This window comes from Xiphias gladius, chromosome 3 (assembly GCF_016859285.1).
Source record: "Xiphias gladius isolate SHS-SW01 ecotype Sanya breed wild chromosome 3, ASM1685928v1, whole genome shotgun sequence".
Taxonomy (NCBI): domain Eukaryota; kingdom Metazoa; phylum Chordata; class Actinopteri; order Istiophoriformes; family Xiphiidae; genus Xiphias; species Xiphias gladius.
Window position 1 is genome coordinate 13,742,740 of NC_053402.1, and position 24,033 is coordinate 13,766,772.

General features: G+C 40.6%; 1 protein-coding gene across 2 annotated transcripts in view; it reads left to right on the top strand.

The window, feature by feature from the left end:
* prkcab (protein kinase C, alpha, b) overlaps positions 1-17,758 on the top strand; it is a 103,821-nt gene extending 86,063 nt beyond the window's left edge. For both annotated transcript variants that reach the window (XM_040122914.1, XM_040122915.1), the window contains 10 exons: positions 924-1,017; positions 6,586-6,726; positions 6,889-7,062; positions 7,755-7,846; positions 8,069-8,131; positions 9,188-9,326; positions 12,015-12,095; positions 12,883-12,990; positions 14,440-14,580; positions 16,654-17,758. In XM_040122914.1, coding sequence (XP_039978848.1) covers positions 924-1,017; positions 6,586-6,726; positions 6,889-7,062; positions 7,755-7,846; positions 8,069-8,131; positions 9,188-9,326; positions 12,015-12,095; positions 12,883-12,990; positions 14,440-14,580; positions 16,654-16,818 — 1,198 coding nt within the window. In that variant the 3' untranslated portion in view covers positions 16,819-17,758. The remainder of the gene's footprint in view (positions 1-923; positions 1,018-6,585; positions 6,727-6,888; positions 7,063-7,754; positions 7,847-8,068; positions 8,132-9,187; positions 9,327-12,014; positions 12,096-12,882; positions 12,991-14,439; positions 14,581-16,653) is intronic.
* The last annotated feature ends 6,275 nt before the right edge of the window (positions 17,759-24,033 follow it).

A 24,033-nucleotide genomic window follows, 5' to 3' on the forward strand; every position in this document is an offset into this window, starting at 1 on the left:
AATATAGCTCCATAAATGTGTCTCTTGACATTTATGTAAAGGTCCTTAAAGGTTTGAAGGTCAAAGTCTTTCAAAAACAGATCCTGTGCAAATTGCTTTTACAGTAAGGAACGGAATTACAGTGAGTAAATAATGGTTTTTAAGAGCAAAGTAATTTGGTTCCACTGCTCTATTTAGAATACACAGAAAGACCCTGTTTTCTCACATGTAATTTCTCAAAGCAGTCCCCCATGTTCTCGACTTGATACTACACTGACCCCAAGGATTGCGGACGACTTCACTACAAAACAGCAGTGCATCGAGCCTTAAACAGTCGTGAAGGCTGGTGGCTGAAGCCAACCCCATTTACCCTGACAAACAGCACTTGCTGGTGTCATTTCGTCATTTCTCTCTCTTTGTCTCCCTGTTTTGTCTCATCCAAACACACACTCACGGAGATGTTAAGGTCACTCTTCAGTGGACCATGTTAGCATACCTGCCGCAAACCTGGCCTAAACGAAGCCTGATCGAATGCTGCTGGAAGTACCGTTAGAAGCTCCAGGAAATGCCTGTGCGTAAAAGCGCCTGGCACGGGCAGCTCAGAAACCACAACAGCGCGTCTGTGTGTGTTGCTCTGCGTATTGTACTGTACACTCCAGGTCATCAGACAAGTGGCCAGAGGATGTGTACATTAGAGAGGAAGTAGAGTCAAGTTGGCACTGCTGACAGAGAGCAGACCTGCAAACACTCAAAGAAGGGGAATCAGCGGCTACTTATGATTGAAGTGATGCGGAAATACAAAGATTTATGGCTGTGTGGGTGGACAGAGGAAGAAATGCATGGGTGGTGGATTAATAGTAAATTGGAAGAACATTGACTTACAGCCCTATAAGGGGAAAGTAAATGATAAACACTCTCCATCTCCGTCTTTTTGTCTCTCTCAGGTACAAGATGCTGAACCAGGAGGAGGGAGAGTACTACAACGTTCCCATCCCTGAGGTGGACGACATCAACCTGGAGCTCCGACAGAAGTTTGAGGTGAGGAACAGTGAGAGGGTTTGAGTCAGATTATGAATTTGTAACATTCAAGTAGATTTTCGTCTTTTTCACACATGTACACACATCTGTCGTAAACACTCACTTTAACAAAATGTGTTCCTTTCACCTGTCGCCATGGTAACCCCCTTCCTGTTCCCACTTGTGCTTTTCACCCTGTGCGCCGGAGAGAGAGAGAGAGAGAGAGATCACTTTCTCTTTGCATTAAAGTGGATGCTCTTGATTTTTAAGGGAAAATTTCATAAGCAGTAAAAGCTTACAGTTTAACGAAGATTGGCAAAAAGTTTAACGCGGACACTACCAATAATACAGGCAGAGCAGGCAAAAAAAGAAGCAAGTCCCAGAGAGCCATGTGAAAGAAGTGAGACTACATACGCACATAGTAATTCATAACACTTACTCTTAATACTCACCTGTTACTCTAGAAATTGCAGACATGAGCATATTTGAAGGCCTAAATGAAGATGCGCATAAAGGTTTATTACTTAGTTAATCAATTAAAACTGCGATTGTCATTGCAGAGCCACTGCGTAGGTCTGACCTGTAGGTAGGTGAAGATGACCTACCATCACATCTTGTGCATCACTGTTTAGAGGGGAACGTGACTTAGCCAACACATTTGAGAGGTCATACAGAGGGAGAAATAATGTCGGTGACTGTCTAAATGAAGTCCAGCAGGGGTTTTTATGGAGGTCAAAAGAAACGCATTAGGGCTCTTACTGTAATTCCTTGGCCTCATTGGACTCCAGTGTAAGCTGTTCCCAGCATAGCACATGTGTCTGCACTTGCTACATTGACAATGTGAGGTGAAACCCTGGCAGAGTTTCGTCTTTTTCTCATTATTATTAACAGAAAAAGTCTAAATCATCTGTGAAGTTATTCTTATAAACAGCGTTGTCAGCGTAGACGAAGCCTAGTGCTTGTTCCTCTGCGCCAGAGAGCTCCATCGTTGTCCAAAAACTATTAACAAGACATAAGTGAGTCACAGAGTTGCACTGGGTGACCTGTTTCTTCATTACGATGAACATGGGCACCGAAGTCTGGAGGTTTTGAGATACAGACCGAAGCACTGTTTGTTTTTGGCTTTACAAGGACTTTGTTGACCATAAAAAGGTAAAATAAAAGCAATACCAGTCTTATCATTTTACCCATAGGTACATCACTCAAAACAATATGTCATGTATATAACTTTGTTATCCACATTTTACAAAACTAGCAGCAAGAATCCTTATGTGGCACAGAATAGGTAGAATCTTTGAGATTCTTTTCCCAGCAATTCTAATACATCATCTTTTTTTTTTTAATTTTCATGTTTTGCCTTATTTTTTTACTCTTCTTGATCTCTCCCCAGTAATGGGGTTTTCTGCAGGTTTAATTCAGTTTACTAAAAATCCTTTATATTTCATTTTTTTTCTATCTTCCTGGCAGCTGCTTTTTTCAGTTCATGTCAATACGCAGACAAACTCTTCGGGGAACTGAACTCATTCACAGTGAGAATGATAAGGCATGGAGCTGTAGCTGTGTATTGAATTGAACAGTTTGTGATGCGCTGACAATGAGGTGCAAAAATAAATCAACTTTTACTAAAATAAAAGCAAACATGATGTTTATTGTGATGGAGTCCCTCTTCAGCAAGATTTGAATCAGTGCAAGTTTTCCATTTTAACAAAAATGATCGGAAGCATTTACATGATTTGTAGTAAATTAAATAAGCATACGAAAACACTGCTGTGGTCCTCTGATCAAGTTGCAGGAAACATTTATTGCGACTAAAGCCCACTCTCTAGTGGCCGGTCTGTTTACTGCAGGCTTCTCTCTGTATGGTTTCTGTCACTGCAACACATTCCAGCGTCCACACTTACAGTAAAACTCATAATCTCTTGACTCCCATACTAGTAACATGCAGGTAGAAGGTGGCTGCTGTATTATCCAGGGCAAAGAAGTGCTAAAACGTATGGGATCTAATTAAAGAAAAAGGAGCGAGGGCAGTTTCATTAGAGTCCAGCTCCATGTCTGCGTACAGGTGTTTTAATACTGAGTGTAAATGTAATCTGCTTACGGCAGTCCTCAAGACGCCGGGACTTGTTTTTAATTTTCCGCTTCTCCTCATGCTGTACAACGCTGACCTTGACTTTCCTCTGAGGCTGCTGTCTTCACACAACTGTGCGGTTGCCGTGGAAACTAGTGCGAGATGCAGAGATGCAGACAGATGTGACAAAAAAGGATTTATAATGTTTTCCAGTCATGCCCTTGATTCATTTCTTTGTTTGTACACAGGTGATTGAAACCGATTAAAATAAGACCTCATCATTTCTCCACGTGTTGTATTTTGTCTTTTTTGTTTTTTACAACAAGGCACACATGTATACATCATCTAACCTTTTGACCACACTAATAAGTGAGTTTCTTCTTTCTTCTAGGCCTGCCAGTTAAATATCCACTATCTCAAGGTAGCTCTCCTGCCTGCTCCATCTCTATTTCTTTCACTCCCAGCTTGCATCACACTCACTCAATTTACTATATTAGGATTGTTTGTGGATCTCTGTTGGGCTTCCACAAACTAATCTGATTTACTAACAAAGGCTCAACTCAATAGCATATAGTTGAACCACCCCAATTGGCAGATGTTATACACACACACAAAATTACAGTAATGTGCTTTTCTTTCTGTAACTCCTCTCACACGTTTATACGCTAACTTTCTCCTGCTCTCTGTCTCAGTCTTTAACATCTTAATCACACACAAAAACACTCAACATATTCAATTAGCTAAACTAAACTGACTAAACTAATCAACTAAACATTCAATTTAAGGGACTACAAATCATTTCAAAACAAAGGAACAATTAGATCATATATTATGAGGGTTTTGCAACACCTGCACTGGTCAGATCAGCAAATCCTGACATTTATAGTCAAGGTTTCACTATTAATATGAATATAAATTGTAAATACAAGTGCTGCATATAGAAGCTTTAAGATATGTACGCCCTATCTTACACACGATCCCCAAACGGCATTATTGTTAGTAAATTTGTGGACCACTCAGGCCTCTGTTGGTGTCACACTCTGTCGCTGGCCAAGAGAGCGTCCCCCCATGTTACTCACTGGCTGACAGTGTGGTCCACATCCCGCCCTCTACTAGTCCGTTCTGGACTATAGAAGGCCCCTAGGACATGAAGCATGGACTTACTTGTTCAAAGTAACTGTATGAATGCACACGCCGGTTTCTTGGTGTGCATGCCACACGTCTCAACACGAAGTCAGTGTTCTATCTATTATGAGACTGATGTGTGGCTGTACTGTATGTGTTTGAATACGACTCCGTGTTAATATTCCAACTTTTGAACGTGTTGAAGCAGGTAGATGTGATTTTGTGAACTGTTTGTATGAGGTGAAGTTTTCTCATTTTTATGTAGGCAATCGATCCATGTTAAACATTTTTATCTAAATTGTTTTATTTTTCGAGAATGACCACTAGATGTCTCTGCAGTGTAAGGGTGATGATAGAGCAACTATTGCAAGGCTCAGTAAACAAAGTAGGGACAGGATCAACACATTATTCAGATGTTTCCTGCTGACAAAACTTTACTACATGATAAAAGCAACAACAGTGATGTAATGACATATGATGTCTAGATATATAAAGTTTTTAGTGTGTAGTGCTGACATGCACAGAAATATGTGCACTCCAAAATGACACATAGACAGTTGTCAACACACCCACACTATAAGCTTGGTGAGACTTAAACCAGACTGTTTCTGTCCCCGTTTGATATCCCTCTAGCAGTGCTCAGGTAGGGTTTATGTCAGTGTTTCCCAACTTTCTTGACATGAGATCCAGTAAAAATGAGGCAATGGGGACATGCGCTATGAGGAGTAAAACCAAAAAGTAATTTTTTTCTTTCTGGATTTTTGTCATTTGAAGGACGTTTAGAGGCATAAAGTGGTGAAAATATTAAGTATTTTACTAGAAAAAGGAAAAATTTGATAAAAGCCAGAAAAAAAGTAAGAGTTTCTTTTTTCCTTTTCGTCTTGGGTCCCCTCAGATTTACTGTGGGATTCCTTTTGCTGGATCGTGACCCATGGGTTAGGAACCACAAGTTTAGCCCTCACACATAATGATGAGAACCAAAGTAGAAGATTTCGGGGACAATATGTAAACATTATCTCTATTTGCCACCTTGTTGTAGCACTCAGTTCACTTCACATCTATGTGCCTGAGACCTGCTGATTTTCTTTCCTCTCTCCCCTGGGCCTCAATTATACCTTAAATTAATCAACTGCGATGAATTTGTGTCGCAACGAGCCAGCAGTTGTCTGGGTCGAAATGAGATCCACTCTCACCCACCCAGTATTTTTTCTTTAACTGACACACCTAGTTAACATAACTGTGAGTCTGCTGTGAATTGACCCAACCAGAGCCACTTAACCTGAGCCAAATAAATGTGTGAGAGCTATAATGTCGTGTATATCGCCGGTTAAGATTAGAGAAACGGTTGGCCTGGCAACAGCCTCACTGTGGCCCACCGGTTGCCTGTTTTCTTTGCTCGATCTGACAAAAACAGACAGCCGCTGGAGCCATGATGGGAACTGGCAGGGCCCTAACTGCCCTTTTTTTGTTCAAAGACACTTGGCAGGCGAGTCATTATAACAACGGGGAACCTTGCAACACTGGCAGCCCCCATCCCACAATTTCCCCAGAGCGCACCAGTAGTGAGATCCAGTGAGAAATTCTGAATATAACAAAGAAAGTGGCATATGAGTGGAAAAACATAGACCACCGTGTTCTCTCGGCATTGAAATAGAGACTGAACAGAGAGGCTCCATTTGCTGATATGCAGCCAACCACTTGTCTGTGATGGTGAGGGGCCTTCGTGTCTCTAGCATGACACCTTGTAGCAAATGATAATGTAATAACTGCTGAAAAATTACAGAACTTATCATCATGTATTAGAATGTAATGGCCAGCATGCAAAACTCTGGAAAAATATCTTGAATGGGACTGAAAATGTAAGGGTGATGTCAATTTATAATATTTAACCAATAACATAATTTTGTCAACATGAGTGTAATCCAGGAGATAACTTTAGTTAATGTGGTACAATAATATGATACATTCCTTTATTCTACATATTTACATTATTATGTCTAATTATAAATATATTACATGTTGCCACTTCATCATGACTTTATGTCATTGATAGGTTCTTGCATTTTCAACCCATTTAGAGAGATATTTTTAATTACATTTTAAAATGCTTTTGTGGTCATTACATTATCAGTTGTTTATGTGTTTCTGACTCCAGACCAGCTGTTACCAGCATGACGACTGACTAGAGCCCCATGTCCTCTCCAGTCCTATGGGAGGAGGAGGTGTTTTTTCTTTTTTTTGTCTTTTTTTTTTTTTTTGTGAATGCCAAACTATCAATCTATGTTCATAAAAAGTCATGTGAGACACACACACAGCAGCAGACAAATTAAAACCACAAATAGGCCTTAATGTTATTTTTACTATATGTGTGTGTGTGTATGTGTTGCACACCACAGAAAGCCAAGCTGGGCCACGGTAAGAAAGTGATCACGCCGTCAGACCACCGGCGGTTCAGCCTGCCTTCGGGTAACATGGACCGGGTTCGACTTAGCGACTTCAACTTCCTGGCCCTGTTGGGGAAGGGCAGCTTCGGCAAGGTGATAGACATGAACGCAGACATACTGTAACAGGACAGTAATGATTGTGACACTGATATGCCTCATAGTTCTGTCATGCCAGCATTTGTCTGGTGTATTCAACTTCAGACTCTCTCTTATTTCTTTTGACCTCTGACCCGTGGTGTCCGCGCACGACTGCAGGTGATGTTGGCAGAGATGAAGTCAACGGAGGAGCTGTACGCCATCAAGATCCTGAAGAAAGACGTGGTGATCCAGGATGACGATGTTGAATGTACAATGGTGGAGAAGAGGGTCTTGGCCCAGAGAGACAAACCGCCCTTTCTCACGCAGCTCCACTCCTGCTTCCAGACTGTGGTGCGTAAAAACCTCAGCCACTGCCTAAGTCGTGACTTGCAGGGCATACTTCCTATACTGCTGTCGAAGGGCTCGGATAGACAAAAAAAAAATCATTTCACTTTATTTAAAGGGAACCATTCTGCTCCCTCACCATTCTTTCATCAGCCACCTATTCAATCCCTGGCATCTTATACCGATGTGAATGTCCCTGTATGTTCCTCTGTCATTACATCTGTATTTGCCTTTCCTACTTACATTTATTCACACGCTCTCGCTGGTGGCCCTGCAGAGAAAATTGATACTGAGCTGAGACCACCCATGAATGCGAAATCTCCAGTATGACGTCAACTCTGTGCATAGACAGGGTGACTCAATGGGGTCTTTAATAAGAACTACATTTACTGATCAAAGCTTCCGGACTTATATTACAGATATATAACCTCACCAAGCTGCTATACTGAAAGACTAGATTATGTTTGGCATTTTAATATTTCTGAAAGTGAACCATGTCTCACTGTAAGATATACAGCTGTAGACTATTAGACAAGATCATGTCTGAATATTATATATACATTATATTTACATGCTTTTTTTGCCCCCTGAAGATCATTCAGCATTATGCACTGCTCTTTCTGTAGTCTTCACATGCTTTCTTTGCGTGCCATCTATTTAAGAGCTGGTCTTTGGACTATAACCTTTTTTTTTTGTAGGATCGGCTGTACTTTGTGATGGAGTACATTAACGGAGGAGATCTCATGTATCATATCCAGCGTATGGGCAAGTTCAAGGAGCCACAGGCAGTGTAAGGAAACTATAGTTCATACACAGACATACTGTATGTTTTGAGGATAATGACGACATCCTGTTTTACAGCAACATCAAGTTAGTACTATATGTAACTTCAGATATTTTGTTTGCATACATTTACGGTATGCACACATTGGTATGGAATAGTATTTATGGGACATGTTATGCCTTTATTACATAACAATCTAACTATCTTTTCTGTTTTCCAATTTTGCAGGTTTTATGCTGCAGAGATTGCTGTCGGTTTGTTTTTCTTGCACCGAAAGGGAATCATCTACAGGTGGGTGACTCAGAGGGAAGCCAGGTTTTCAGTAAAGGGGCATCACATTCACCTCAGATTTTCAGATGTATGTGTTTGATGACATGGTATTGCATAAATAAACCGATAGACAGGTAGGAAAGGTGGGATAACACACAGTAAGAGCAGAGACTGCTTTGTTCAAGTGAAACAAAAAGACTGTCTTTGTGTTGAAAATCAAAGTTATAGAGTGTGAGTCATCGAAGGCTGAGACGAAAAAGGAAAAGACATGAAAAAAGGAAACAGTATTCAGTAAGAGGAGAAAATTGGAGAAAAACAAGGCAGACAAGGTGAAGGTGAAGAAAGGCAGAAGGCAGGTGACGGATTGGCATTGTAAAGCAGACAAAGGAAAGAAAATCAGAAGATGACAGAAAGACATAAAGAATAAGAAATTAAGAGAGGGGAGGAGAAGTAAGCAGCTCCAGAGAGAGAACATGAGTGAGAGAAAGAGATCAAAAATGGAAGTGTAGATTTAACCTTGCTGGTCTGTCTGTGATTAAACTGAAGAGCTTGGATACCGTTAGGAAGGAGGCAAGTATTACTGTAAATCCGTACTAATAACCCTGATGCAAAAAGCAGAAATGAAAAGGACAGAAAGAGGTACTTGACTAAGGTCACCCTGTTTCTCTTCAGTCCTTCAGCTAAGGACTCACATCCATTCTTCATACCCCATCGGCCTTGTGTTTGGCATTCTGACTCTACCTTGTGACATATATAACTGTCAGAAGTGGTGGCTGAGGGGAAGAGAAGGAAGAATTGAGACATGAAACAACAGCAGAGACACGGGCTGAATTGTAAGAGCAAAAAAAAGGCACAGAGGAAGCTGGATTAGGGAAAAATGATTTCAGGCCAAGAAATCTTGGTTTGCTACCCAGCGAATGATGTGTGCTGTGAACAGATAAACTGCTCAGAGAGGTGGCAGTGGTGTAGTGTTCCTCTCTCATCTGGACAACAACACACAAGAAGTCACAAATAAGACAGAATAGACAGAAAAATGCATGCATGTACATAAATGCTCACAACCCGTCTCGGATGCAGGGATCTGAAGCTCGACAACGTGATGCTGGACTCTGAGGGCCACATCAAGATAGCTGACTTTGGCATGTGTAAGGAGAACATGTATGAAGGCATGACCACACGTACCTTCTGCGGCACTCCGGACTACATCGCACCAGAGGTGAGATATCTGTGACGGGGACTTGCGGCTTTAGACTCAGTATTTTATCACAGTATCGTACGTATATAGCCATCAGATTTAAAGTTATAGGAAGTCAGCTTGAAAGTCACCCAAGATGTGTTTTCAAATTTTGACCAACTCATGGGGCTAATGTTAGCTTAATTAGATGGTGGCTACAGCTGCCAGTGAAAGTTGTCATTTCAGCAGGCAAAATCTACAGTTGTCAGCCGGAAACCGGAGGCCTTCTTTCGCCTTACCTCTGTCTGAAATCAGGGACCCGATATTTAAAATAAATCCTTGGAATTTTTAGCTCTAAGTGTAGTAGTAAGTGATCTCCAGGGAGGTGTGTAATATTTTCGGTTTATTAATCAAAATCCAATCCAGAAAACATGCCAGAATAACAAGTGGGTAAAGCACTTCAGTACAGCAATCTCGGTCTCATTGCCTCACAGAAATCTCACAGAATTTGCTCTGTGCTACAGTATGTTATCAAGAGCCGCTGTGTGTTCATGACAGTTCTGGACAAACACTCGTTATAGTGTATATTGATGTGTAGTATATTGTAGAGTATATAGATGTAGAAATTAATTAACGAGTGTAGGGACATAGCCAACTCAAGTCAGTACAAGGGGTCACCAAATGGTTTGAACAGTGTGCAAATGGCAAATAATTTAACATATATGGGAGATTTTTGAGCAATGTATAGCGTCAAAGTTCTGAAGTCGCATCCGAGTTCGCCTCTGTTCCACAACCCTCAGTAACCCGGTGCCGTCTTTCGGAAAAAATAAAGCGTGTTCCTTGGGTTTACCTTTCAAATACAAATTGGTATACACAGTGCTTGCTATAAGAAATTGAAACCTTCCTGATTTTAAAAACGTTAAACAAAAATTACTTTGTGCGGCAGCGCACCATTTTTTCCACATTTCCAGTTAGTAATCTCTGAAGTCTAAATACTTGTACGGTGTTCAGTCCTCTCCGTCCCGCTGTTATTACATTATCAGAGCTAACTGTGAAACCTTGACTCACACACCGACCTCAGCCTCCTGCTTTGTGTCGAGCCCTGACGTTTGGCCCATAAACGTCTAGTTCTTATGGGAAATGTCCGCTAAAAACATAAATATTGAACAAACAACGACATTAGATCATTTAAAAAAAAAAAACTACTTTCCTTATCTAAATATATGAACCGAGCCACACGACAAATTGTTGAGAGAGGCTCAAGGCCTGATTTCTAGGTATTAGCATGGTTACACATGTCAGTGAGATTTTGAAGGAGGTTTTCCTACTTCTGGAACAGAATCTTGATGTTCCACCGTGACTATAATAGACTCCTCTCTCAACCACCATCATCAGGCCAAGGAACAGTTTTTGTCACCCACCTGTATATTTGTTTTGTATATATTTGTTTTTTATATTTGTTCAATTGGGTTGCAGAGATGTGAGAAACTGTTCTTGTCTTTGAGATGAAACCCCCACGAAAAACAACCTATTCTGCATCCTTGAGCAGCACATTATTCCCCCTTAGCTTAATAGAGAATTAAAAAGCAAATGTTGTCCTGTTAAATAAAAAAAACATCACACTTTTAACCAAATATAAATAACATGCCTTATTTCTGTTTGATGCTTTCAAATCAAATAAATTGAAAGTGGTTGCATTTACATTTCAGGCATGTGACTGATGTTCCCATTCACGATGATCTTTATACTTTAGGAAATGACAATCAGCAGTGAAGTCAGACTGAGTGTTCAAGAAAAGAAAAAGAGAAACGTTAAAAGTTATTAAGAGAGCTCGAAAAGAGATGATTCAGTGAGAGTAATGAGATGTTTGTCTGTTTGGTAATATGTGGATACTGTGTGCATCTGTCCACTCCCAGTTGTCTGCACTGACTCAGGAGGGAGCTCAGTATGTCACAGGTGGGAGGCGAGGGAAGCCCTTACTCCTGGTTTCTCACAGGAAACTTCATCTAGACAGGTCAATTTAAGGACGTCCCGGGCTTTCCATCCCTCATGGCAGAAATAAATCACGACTATGCAGTGGGCTTATTTTTTTTCTCCACAGACATTAATGGCTTTATAATGACCTCGTGAGCCACTTCTTTGCCTTTCTGACACCTCTTACATCTTCCATTTATGGCCTATACATTTTTACTTTTCATCCCAAGAAGAAACCTTGGGCCGGATGGAAACGCATAGTAGTATTATCCGATTAAGTATATCATAAACACTTGCAGATTATTTGTGGATGTGGGTGTTGTTTTTTTTTTTTTTTTAATGAAATCTGAACCACGATTTGAAACTTTGTGAGCTGTATAAATTGCTTCATTTCTGCCTCTGTTAAAATCAAGTGCAGCAGTGATTTAGCTTACTATTAATTATTATTGTGTTTCTGTGTGTGGGTCGGAAGGTGTAGGATGACACATTGGATGTGAGGAGAAAGCGCCTTTGTTATGGCAGCTCAAAATAGCTGACTGCATTAAATGGTTTGGCAAGCGTTTAGATGAGAGAAATGCTACTTTCATTGCAACTATGATGTCTTTACTGTAGCACTTTTGGGCTGAGTTTAAAACTGTGAAATTCCTCCATTGACGTTGTTTATAAATAAACTTTCCGGCATGCACAAATTGGGTAGCGTTTGGAGGTGTGATTATTACAAGTTTTTAACCTTTTAACTTTTTCGCCTTTGAACAGATTATAGCATATCAGCCCTATGGGAAATCAGTCGACTGGTGGGCTTATGGAGTTCTTCTGTATGAGATGCTGGCAGGACAGGTAATATGTTCACTTTTACTGCACCAGTTCTGGTCTATAACGGTTTTTACATCATCCATCAATTAGAACTATACATTAATGGTGTATATCCATCAAGTTGTGATGTAGAAACAACAATTTCAATAACTGATTGAAGTCTTTTATCAAATAAAAAACACTCACCAAAGAACATTCACCAATTGGGAAGATTTGCTGCACTTCTGTCATTTGTGTCACTGCAAATTGAACATCTTTGAGTTTTTGACTGTTGGTCAGACAAAACAAGGAATATCACCTTGAGCTCTCGGAGAGTGTGCAGGTCATTTTTCATTATTATCTGACATTTTAGACCAAACATTTCATCGATTTATTGCAAAATAATATGCAGATTAACCGATATTGAGAATAATTGCTAGTTGTAGCTTTAATTAGAGAAGCTAGCCATTTAATGAAGGAAAGCAGATGTAGAAGACCGAGGTTTCAAGTACAGATTTTTGTAAAATTTCAGGGAGTAAATGATTAATTGATTAATTTGAAAAGTAACAGATAATTAATAATGAGAATTAATAGTTAATTGGAGACATATGATTATTGATTGATGGTTATTATTAATTTATAAAAACACTCACAAAATATTAAATTTAACAGAATTTGTTTATTTTTCACTTACAAGACAGTGAATGTTGTAATCCAAATGTAATACCTACATAGATATGTTTTGACCACTAACTGAAATATGTTTGATAGGGTGCACACGGTCATCACTCACAACTCTGTGACCCTGTGACTCTGTGTTTGTCCTCCTCAGCCGCCATTTGATGGAGAAGATGAGGACGAGCTCTTCCAGTCCATCATGGAGCACAATGTGTCCTACCCAAAGTCCATGTCAAAAGAAGCTGTGTCCATCTGCAAGGGAGTGAGTAATGTTTAAGGAGCCATACAGTATTTTATAATACATACTGTAATACTGCTTTCATTTAAATGCTGTTGTAGAATTCAAATCAACTTGCAGAGACTTGAATCTTACAAAATCCATCGTTTTGTCATTTTTATTTTTGTAAAAGTTAAGTTATTGTTGCCTGGTAATATAACAGAGAAAGGGGGCCTGTTTTGAAAAGCTTTACAATGCAAATATCAGATGCCATGCTGTTATTGTTGTTCATCAAAGTAATTAAAGCTGAAAATCTGAAGTTTGTGAAAAGGATAACAGGGAATTTGACCTTTCTTGTATTAAAAAAATCTGCAGTTTGACAGCTGACTTTCAAAATTAATACAGTCAATTTTCATGCAACACAGACAAGAAATGGAACCAATGTTTGTCTGAGCTGTTGGAAATTAAAGGGACACTCCAGTGATTTTGCATTGCACCTCAATAAAGCTTGAGGACTTGTGAGAGAGAGATTAAACAAGTGCCAAAAGCCATGCTAGTGGCTCCATGAGGCTGTATATTTGACCCTCTAAGCCTGACAAATGCCCCTGTGTTTCATACTCCATGATCCCAGTGTGTAACACAGGCTTTGTGTTATAAATGTGTCTCATAGCCCGAGTCAAAATAACCCCGATGACATCACTTTGACGTCATCAGGCGTGGTTCAGATTTGTTTTCCTATGTGTGATTGCATCCATTTAGGTCTCTACTTTAGATGTTCTCACTATGTTTTTAGTTTTTTTCTAAGTGTGACACAAAAAAATGGCCGTTTCATCACTCTCCAGCAGTAAATCACTCTGTAATTAACTTTCCCTCTACACAGTGGGTACAGTCGAGTCACAGATTTCCATGGTTTTTCAGAAATGACCCTTTACTCAGCAGCCACCTGTTCTGCTCACACCTGGGGATCACTCTTCTGACTGCAGCAGCGTCATGGTTGCCATGATCCCGATTGTTTACGAACAAAGAAATGAATTTTTTCAGAGTCAATTTACTCGCCAGAATAGATTCAATTAAGATTCAGGTCCAGTCTGATCAAGTCTTTCAATAACATACTCCGCCTCACTGACAGAAGAGATTATCCTGAACCCTCCTCAGTGTTTCTTTCACGTCTCATTTGCAAAAAATGATTCATGGTTGAAATTAAAGTGGCTGCTGAATCAGGCGGCGCAATTTCCTGCGGCTATTTTAAAGCTGGCTGAGTGAAAACAGTATGAGTGTCAGTCTGGCTCTGCATAATGTTGCTGACGTGATAATGTAATATAACGCAGGTAAGAAGCAAAGATTAAAAAGTGGATCGTTGATATATACAGCATGCTCGCTTCAAAGATAGCTTTTTACTCTTTCTTGCCTCACTATTTTTACCTTTTTCTTTCCCTCAAGCACCAAACTGCCGCAGTCACATTTTCTAATCCTTCTTCCTCTGTTTCTCACCAGCTGATGACCAAACACCCATCAAAGCGTCTCGGCTGTGGTCCAGAGGGGGAGAGGGACATCAGAGAGCAGGCATTCTTCAGACGCATCGACTGGGAACGCCTGGCCAACAGAGAGATCCAGCCGCCATTTAAACCCAAAGTGGTGAGTGATGCTGTGGGTGTGTGGAAACCAAAGTGTGTCTTGTACATGTGCTTAAGCAGATGATTGCTGTCAATCTGTGCATGTACAGCTGCGCTTCCAAAATCAAATAAGAACATCAAACCGACCAGTCAGTCTTACTCTACTATGTATATAATTAGCAATTTCCCTCTGGGAATCAATAAAGTTTTTGTGATTCTGATGTTAGACAAATTTATATCTTTCTACAGTATATACTGTATCGTCATATTGCTCAACTCTACCCATACCATCGCACACTGATGTGCCTAAACCTCAGTCTGATGCACAGTCTTATTGTGTGTCACTTTTGTCATTTATGGTACATTTCCATCCAAATGTTGCTCAAAATGCAACCAAATTTCCAGAAAACTGACAAGTGAAAAGGCAAATCACTGTGTTTTCCCAACAACTAATGTTTATGCACCTTTTCTGAGAAGCCAGTGAGATTATTTAACAGCAAGATTATTCAGCAAAAGAGCACCTGTTGTAATTTGTGTTATTTGTGTCATGCTTTGCTACTTTCCCCCGAGTCTGGCATTGATGTTCTTTTCAAGAGTTCTGCACGTACTTTGAGGTTCTTTCACCCATTGCTGCTTTTTATTCTTTGAGTTTTCCTTGTATGTGACAGTCAGTGGCAGCAAAACATTCATGTTAATGCAAGTAACAAGAAGAAGATCATTATTCAATAGATTTTTTACATGAAGCTTTAGCCCAACTTATCTTTATTAATACATTGTCTCTACTTAAGTTAAGAGTGAAAACTTCTTCTTCTGGTATTTTCATTCAGGTTCATTTGTGCAGTTCATAAAATACTTAAGACAGGTAAATATTTCCAAATATGATGGATGATGACAGAAACAAATGGACAGTATCAGAATATGACCATAAAACATCCAGTAATGTCTTTAATTTCTCTCAAACCCCTGTTAAGGTTTTCCTGCCTTCCAGCCTTCAGCTAAAAATAGAAACTCAACAGAAAAACGAAATCTGTGTCATTCTCGAATCCATCACTGCTGAACAATTCAGATACTTCCTCAGAGAGTCTTTAAGTGTGTATACATCAATGGGTGCATGTTGTATGTCTGTGTTCCCATTCATCTTCAGTAAGTGTAAAGCTTGAGGCTGGATCCCAGCTGCAGCCACCCGCCCTGTCGCCACCGACAGGACCCCCCCCCCACTACCACAACCTCCCCTTGTCACCACAAACGCTTCTTTTCTGTTTGCAAACCCCCGCATCCTCCATCCCCTCGCTGCCCACAGCGCTCGAAGCGACACATGCTCTGCCAACGAGAATTAAAAATAGCTCTCTAAGAGCAGAGTTCCCTTTACTTCCACACTAAGGCCAAAATAAATGCAGGGTTACACAGCGGATGTGTCTGTCTCTGCTCACAGAGGGGGGAGGAAAACATTTGCTAAAAGTGGATCCATCCATTTATGGGGCTTTGTGTGGCGTATCGCATTTGTGAGCTCACACACTGTGTCATTAATTGGTCTGAAGGGACTCGCAAACAGAAGATCCATCTGAGGCTTTACGGCTTGGCTTGTGTAAAACTACAGAGGAGCCGAAAATGCCTGACATGCTGATATGTCTCCTGAGAGAAAGTGCTACAAACAGCCGGCGCTGAAATCCACTGCGAACTACAGATTTGTTTTTTGTTGTGTATTACATTCTGAAGGAATTTGTGTCGTTTCCTTGTAAAAGTGTCGTGATATATCCATATATATATATATATTCAGCTGCTTGAGACACATGACAGCCCCGAGTGAAGCTGCGCTCTGATGCTGATGACCTTCACTGTGGATGCTTAGGGTTAGTTGCTAATCTAATTACAACCTCTGCCCAGTTACACATTGGGCTACAACATTTTTCTGCACCACCTTCTCTCTTGGACTGTTGGGAAGCTTTCTATTAAGACTCACGACAAAAAGCCTTTCAATAACGAGTCTACAATCCTGTTACCGTTAACCTAAGTTCTTTTTGTAATCTTTTAAAGTCCATTGATCGAAATAACGATCGATCCTTTCCACATCTAATCGTCCTTCAATCTCTTTCAGTGCGGCAAAGGAGCAGAAAACTTCGACAAGTTTTTCACACGCACCCAGCCCGTGCTGACCCCTCCCGACCAGCTGGTCATCGCCAACATCGACCAGAGTGAGTTTGCCGGCTTCTCCTACATCAATCCTCAGTTCATCCATCCATCCCTGCACAGCGTGGTATGAGGAGGGTGCGGAGAGTGAAAAAGCATGGACTGTCACTGAATACAGGACCCTTCCAAACTCCGTCGAACGTCCCGCTGTTAACAGACTCATACCATCCTCTGAAATGTTCTGTCTACTAGTTATCAATATCTGTGTACAGAAACAACCGTGGAGAGAGAAGCTAAGCGTTAAAATGATGTTACGTACAATCTGAAGTGAGCGAAAAAGCATACGGCACTGATATTTTTGCATCATTTCCCCAAACATGTCATGATGTGTTCTTTATTCTAAATCTATATCTGTGTTTCCCCAAACCTGCAGCCTTTTTCTCGTGTATGAATGTGTCTCAGTAACAGTTATTAGGTATTAAACATGCAAGCTCCTTCTCAACCCTCTTATGTTCCCCATCTCACTACGCAACGAGCTGCAATGCACTACAAGAACGGAACCTATTTTTCTGCTCTGTCCCGGCTTTATCTACTTCTGAACTGCTACACGTGTATATTATATATTTATATACTCAAAAAAAAGAGGTAGTATACTGTTACATGAGTGCCAAAGTAGAAGTGGAGGAAAACATTTCTGTTGCAGTTCTTAAACCCTTGTAATGTTTTCCCCATCTGGCCCTCCCAACAGTGTCAACACAATAAAACCCCCTACCCAGGGACCATTTATATCTGTCGTTTTGTAGGACGTGGAACTGCAGTATATCCGACTCAACATAGAGAAAGAGAAGCACATTCTTCTTACAGTTATACGCCGTCTGGGCCTTTTCAATGCAGTGGATGTTGCCCTTCAGTGGGTGAATGCAGGATATACGGTCAGAAAACTGTGGATCAAAGAGACGGTATTTTAAAGTATAGAGATGTTATTTCCATATGCACTAAACAGATCTCTGTTGCATGCTTATTTTCTGACTCTGTATGAGCAGTAGACTCTAGGATGCAGTACACGTCTGGTATCATTGTAAAGTTTAGTATTATGATATAAACTATGTTAATATATAATTGTTGTATGTTATGAAGAGTCTTATTCTGAAGAAGTTTATAACTGTCAAGGCAAAAGGTTTTGTTGGTTTGTTTTTGTTTTTTTTGCTTAGCTCAACTTTTATGTCTTATTGTATGTCAACCTTTTTTTTTTTTTTTGTAAATATGTTTCCAACGAGAGGTTTCAAAAAGAGAAGTTACTTGCAGATTTTCTACTACGAACTGAATGTGCTTTTATTACCGTAGAAGGTTTGGACATTTCTATGTTTAGATTACCCCTAAGATGAGATATATAACGTTTGGCTGGATCTTTGGTAGCTTTGGTATCAGCAAACCTTGTTATATGTATTTCCAGTATTTATCCATTGTTTTCTACTACTCAGTGTCACATAGAGAATATGCAGCACCTACTGTGCGTGAAACAGTTGTATGCCCTCTTGCCTTGGTCGTCTCAGGGCCGACTCCTTCTGTAACAAACTGAATTCACAACCAAGTTAATGGTATGAGGACATCAGAACCATGTCTTTCCTTTGTATATTGTGTGCATGCCTGAGGCGAGGCCTGAGCTAAGCATGAGAAAGACCCCTGCATGATACGGAGATCCTCGGTGTGGAGCATGGAGTTTCCCCACCTTGTTGCACAGAATGAGACAGACCGGTCCAACGAGCATCATTTCACTTTTCTGCTCAATGTCTCTTCCCACTCGCGGTCATGTAGCCCGACCTGTTGGGTTAAAAAGCTGAGTGTTGAACAGACAAGTGTGTGTAAAATGTTTCTGTTGGCTTTTTGTTTCACGGTGCCAAACTGAGTCTTCTAGTTTCCAGTCAGCTGTGTCCAGCAGTGTTTTTTTTTTTTTTTTTTTTTAGAGGCTACTACTGCAACACACAAAGCTACAACAGTGAAATTTTGTAAAACTGCCAAATTTAGAAAGGCTGTCTACTGCACCACAACTCTTAACCCGTGAATTAGTTACTTCACATATGGACTACGGCTGTCACATCTGGACCAAAATGAGATTTTATTTTAAAGCTTAAGAGAAAACTGAACGTTTACATGTCTCACATTGAGAATCTGTATTGGAAGAGCGATTTTAAAAAAAACCAAAAAAAAAAAAACGAAAAACACCTTTGGAAAAAAAAACTTTGGATCCATGACAGAGATTATCAAATGTTAGGCCAGTCAGGGTACAGGACCACTAAAGGCTACAATTAGAGCCACAGGGATGTTTGTATGTGTTTCCTTTTACTGCCCCGGATTTTGTTAACCTGAATCTTCTTGTTCCTCTGTTCATTGTGGTATGACAGATACTATGTATAAATAAAGTATGAAAAATATCAATCTGCTCTGTTTTATTTTGGGGGGGAAGTGTTCAGTCGGAAGCGGCCGTAGTTGCTTTCCAGCTGATCAGACATGAAAAAATGTGTCGCTTTTCACATGTTCATCACTTGTTAAACATCGTTTCATATGTGTTGTTTCCAAGTACGTGCACACGTGAGACACCAGGTCAGTTGCGGTTTTTCACATGTCAACTGCTGTTTCTCATGTGATACCATGTGATGAGGGAGTGTGCGAAAACTATTTAGTGGAAGAGAGGATCAAAAAAGCAGGAGGGTATTATGAGTTTTCTTTGGGCTAAAAAGAGTTTGACTTTTCTGGGAGAGCAGAGGCTGGTCTTGTTTTCTTCACCCCAGATTTATATTTTATTTTAGCCTTCCCTTGATATGGTTAATAATTACATAAATAATCTACATTGACTCAGGCATGGTTGGTTATATGACGGACAATCCAACATACAAAAGTGAAAATGTCATCCGATAGAATTGATATTTAGTGTATTTCTAAAAAGTGGAATTTGGGGTGAGGTAAACATATTACAAGTTCGAGTGTCTCAGTATTTACCGAAGTACTGTACAATTATAAGGTACTTGTACTTTGTTTGAGTATTTCAATTTTATGCGATTTCATACTTCTACTTCACTACATTGCAGAGGAAAATATTGCGCTTTTTACTCCGCCGCATTTATTTGACAGCTGTTACAAGTTTCTTTTCAGATTAGGATTTACATAAAAAGTTATACATTAGGTTTATGAACAAAGTATATTGTTAAAGATTAAACCAGTGGTTCCCAACCTTTTCGGCCAGTGACCCCCAGCAAAAAAGCAGTGGCCAGTTGGGGTTTCTTGTCACTTTTTAATGAGTTGTTGGCAGTTTCGCCAAAGACACATTTCCTCTCTAAACTTCTGAAATGGTTTCATTTAAATAATTGATTGAGGCCTAAAGAAGTAAAATTTTCAAATATTTAATTTTTTAAAAGTCAGGGAAATTAATACAACTTTGTTTGGTTTTTTGTTCCTTCTTAGCTACCTTATTAATCATCTCACAACCCCTCAGATTTTTTTTATATTACCCTTAGTACGGGCCCTGACCTCTAGGTTGTGAACCACTGGACTGAACTACCCACCTCCATTAACAGTAGATGAACCAGCTGCACCTTGGCGAGCTACAACAATCCTGATGCTACTCATTGATGTAATTATTAATTTACTTTTGATACTTTTTTGTAATTTTTGCTGAGAATAATTCTGTACTTTTAGTAGGAAGTAGGATTTGGAATGCAGGACTTTTACTTGTACTGGAGTATTTTTACATCCTTCTATTGGTGCTTTTACTTAAGCACCAATAGAAGGATTGGTGCTTAACCACTTAACCGCTTTTACCACTGATCGGTGGGTTCTTCTTTGATGACTTAAAGACAAAGCAAGAAGATGTAGCTCAGAATATAGAGCAGCAAAATGGATTTTTCAAAGCCAAAAAAAACGTTGTCCCCAATAATGACCTATTCGTGATCTATAAACCATCAATAAAGGTCTTATTAATTGCAGGATATAAAGTATGCCCTATTAGAAAAAGGTGCCCAGATCTTTTGCAGTCTTGAAAACAACCCCCCTGGAGGTGCCATCTAAGTGCCCCTCTCTTGGTCAAACAGATAAACGCAGGTTTATACTCGTGTTAGAACAGCACACACCATGTTCAGAGCACCAGCCTTCAGTCTGTATGTGGCGACCCACCAGCACGTCTTGTATTTTCTCCCCCCTGCGTACGTAAAGTACATCACCTCAGAGCTGTCAGAGCTGAGTGGAGCTGCCCTTGGTCCTGAAACACCTCGCTCGCTCTCTCGCTCTCTCTCTCACACACACACACACACACACACACACGCGCGCGCGTTTGAAGTTTGAAGTCGTGGGGACCGGCCAAGATGTCCCCAGGCCCCTAAGGTGTATAAGTGCACATTCACTCCCTCCCTCCCTCTCCCTCCCAGCATTTGCATTCAGCAGCTGAGACCAGGCAGCAGAGCAGGGTCCGGGCGTCTGACTCGCTGTGTTCAGCTGGGCTGTTGCGCCGAACCGCTGCTGCGTCGCCGTCCTCCCGGGCTTCACTCCGCGGCCAGATCGACGGACGGACTTCGACTCTCACCGGACAAACGGCTGCTTGGCTCCGGGCCCCCCGCAGGGGCAGCAGATTTGGATCCGCAACTTCCAGCGCGGTACATTGCTGCAGAGCGTTGAGCTGGGACACATTACAAACAGGTGAGGGGGGGAAACAGCTTGTAATGGAGTCACAGTCGTTATTTTTGAAGTTGAGTGTTTGAACGACCTTCTTTGCATGATATATTTTACTTTTTTTTTTTCTTTTTTTTTTTGAATTCCTTTTTCTAATTAGCTGGAGTTATATTGCTCTGTATTTCACATTTTCACTCCTCAGTCCAAAGCTTGTTAAGAGTTCATTGAGGTTTTGATTTGGTCGCAGTCGCAGTTCGTTTCCCCTCTATGTACAATCCCACTCCTGTGTGCACGGTACTATCCTGCTGTAGGCAATCATACAACATACATCTTAACATTAATATTCCGCGTTCCTATTGGAAACTGCCACAAGACATGATGTTACAAGGATGGCATTGAGGTGCCTTCGTGAAAAACCATTTGTCAGTGACAAATGTACTAAATGACAAGTGTACTAAATGTTGACAGCTAGGCATGAATTTTGTGCAGAACCAAGAATCCAACATAATGCCGTGCAGACTGTGAAGAGATAAACCTAAAATGTTGTACCAAGGTTCCGATTGTTACAGTAATCTGATGTGGTGACTTGTATGAGTCAAGACAAAGTCATGACTGTGTGATGGCATTACTGGGTTTATTTATAGTCACCACTGCCTGCACACCAGCGCTCACTGGGTTTCCGCAACAACAAATACTTGATGAATTATTTGATGTTTGTTTCAGAGAGAGGTGCAGCCATCTGCACATATTTGAAAATGATCAGGATCACGAGAAATCAAGTGATTTCCAAGAGTCAGGTTCTTACCGTCCTTGCCTTTTTTCATCAGTGGTGTATAGTAATGCAGATTTAAGATGAATTTCTTGAGGGCATTAATTCATTTCTACTCAAAGTAAAACTGCTGTGTGTGCATGTGTGTGTGTGTGTGTGTGTGTGTGTGTGTGTGTGTGTGTGTGTGTGTGTGTGTGTGTGTGTGTGTGTGTGGTGGTGGTGGAGGTTTAAGGCACTGACCATGTAATCTCGATGTCCAGCCAGATCTCTACTGTAATTATCTAACCAAGAAAGGGAAAAAAAATAATAATAGTAATACTGCTGAATGACTAATGACTGATAACAAGGAAGGAGCTGAATATGAAAGCAAAGTCTGACTTTTAATATGACTCGGCAATGTGGACCTCTTCAAAGCCAGAGAGGTGACCCTCCTGGATAAGGGGCGAGGTGATTTTTACCCCCTTAAGCGCTGACAAGGTCTCTAAGCAGGTGAAATTCAAGTTTTTAAAAGGCCAACAGAGAAAGACTGTTTGAGATCCCTGCTGGTAGAGCGAAATATGTCCATTTTAAGGTGCACAAATGTAGTAAGAGAAAAGAAACAGAACTAGAACCCATATTAATTATAGTTCAGCTCTTTCAAAATGAGCTAATCATCAACTACTAATGATCCTCTCCCCGACAATCTCTCCTCTAGCCGATTCCTCCCTCCGTCACAGTCCATAGATCAATTATATGTGTCCTGAACGGGATCTGAATTATCACCCTGTCACTGCAGATGATGTCTTACTATGTGATCAGTCCGTCAAACCCACACTCTGACTTATGAACGATTTTATTCGTGTCCAACCTTTTTAAAGGTTTTTGGATTCATGGCTGTAAAATGTCAAAACCCAGCCTTGGATTTCTAATAATCTGAGTGTTTGTATTCACAGTGGTGCGCTGCAGCCTTTTTAATGCCGCTCAGTCTGGAGGCTCAAATGTTTTTATTGTTGACTCAAACTTCATTATTCTTTTCATAGCAGGTTGGACAGATTAGGCAGTGACATGGACTGAATTCAAATTTATTGGGAATATAAAACTTCCATTTTGGAGAAGATCAAAGATAAAAAATACTGCAACAAATTTACATGGAAAATCCCCCATTCTTTCTCAGCTGGTTACACTGAAAACAAGACAGGAAGATCATTTTGAATTTGGATTGGATTTACCTGCGGGACAACCAAACAAAGACATTATTGATACTTCCAGTTATGCATTTCATAAGCTGCTCATCATGACGAGCAGATCTGACTTCCTACATCTCAGAAAGAACTCCGAAACATCCAGTGGACAGGAGAGGGAGATGAAGCTCACTCTCTGTCTAAAGGTCTGTGTATCATCCTCTCACCCCCACCTAGCTCCCCTCCTTTCCCTTCCCCCTCAGTCCAGTCCACAAAGCACCTGCACACACGCAGACACACCCTCAAGGCCCCGAGAGTGTCCTTAGTGAGGTGACTCCGTAAAACACGCTGACGTTGTTGGGGTTTGTTTTTTTTACGTAATGAATCTGCACGACCCTGAGAGTTTCTTATGGTAGTTTGAAGAGCTGAATGCTGCTATTAAAGGGTCTAAATAGGCAGAACAGCGGCTGGAGAAGGCTACAGATTCTTAGTGAAATCCAGGGCGGAGGTGTTACATGTGGCATAACCGTAACTCTATAAAAACCCATGTTGCATATTCTGCTGTGAACGTCTGTGACAAATGAAGCAGGGAGATGAGCTCTCTGCTTCCGCAAAGTAACACTGAGCACGACCTCTTCTTTCCTAGAAACAAGGGACAGGAGCTGACATATTGGAGCTTGATACAAACTAGCCAGTAAAGCGTTGCCCACTGAGGATTACCAGAAAACACAAACAGTCCATATGCCTACAGTAGAGTGAC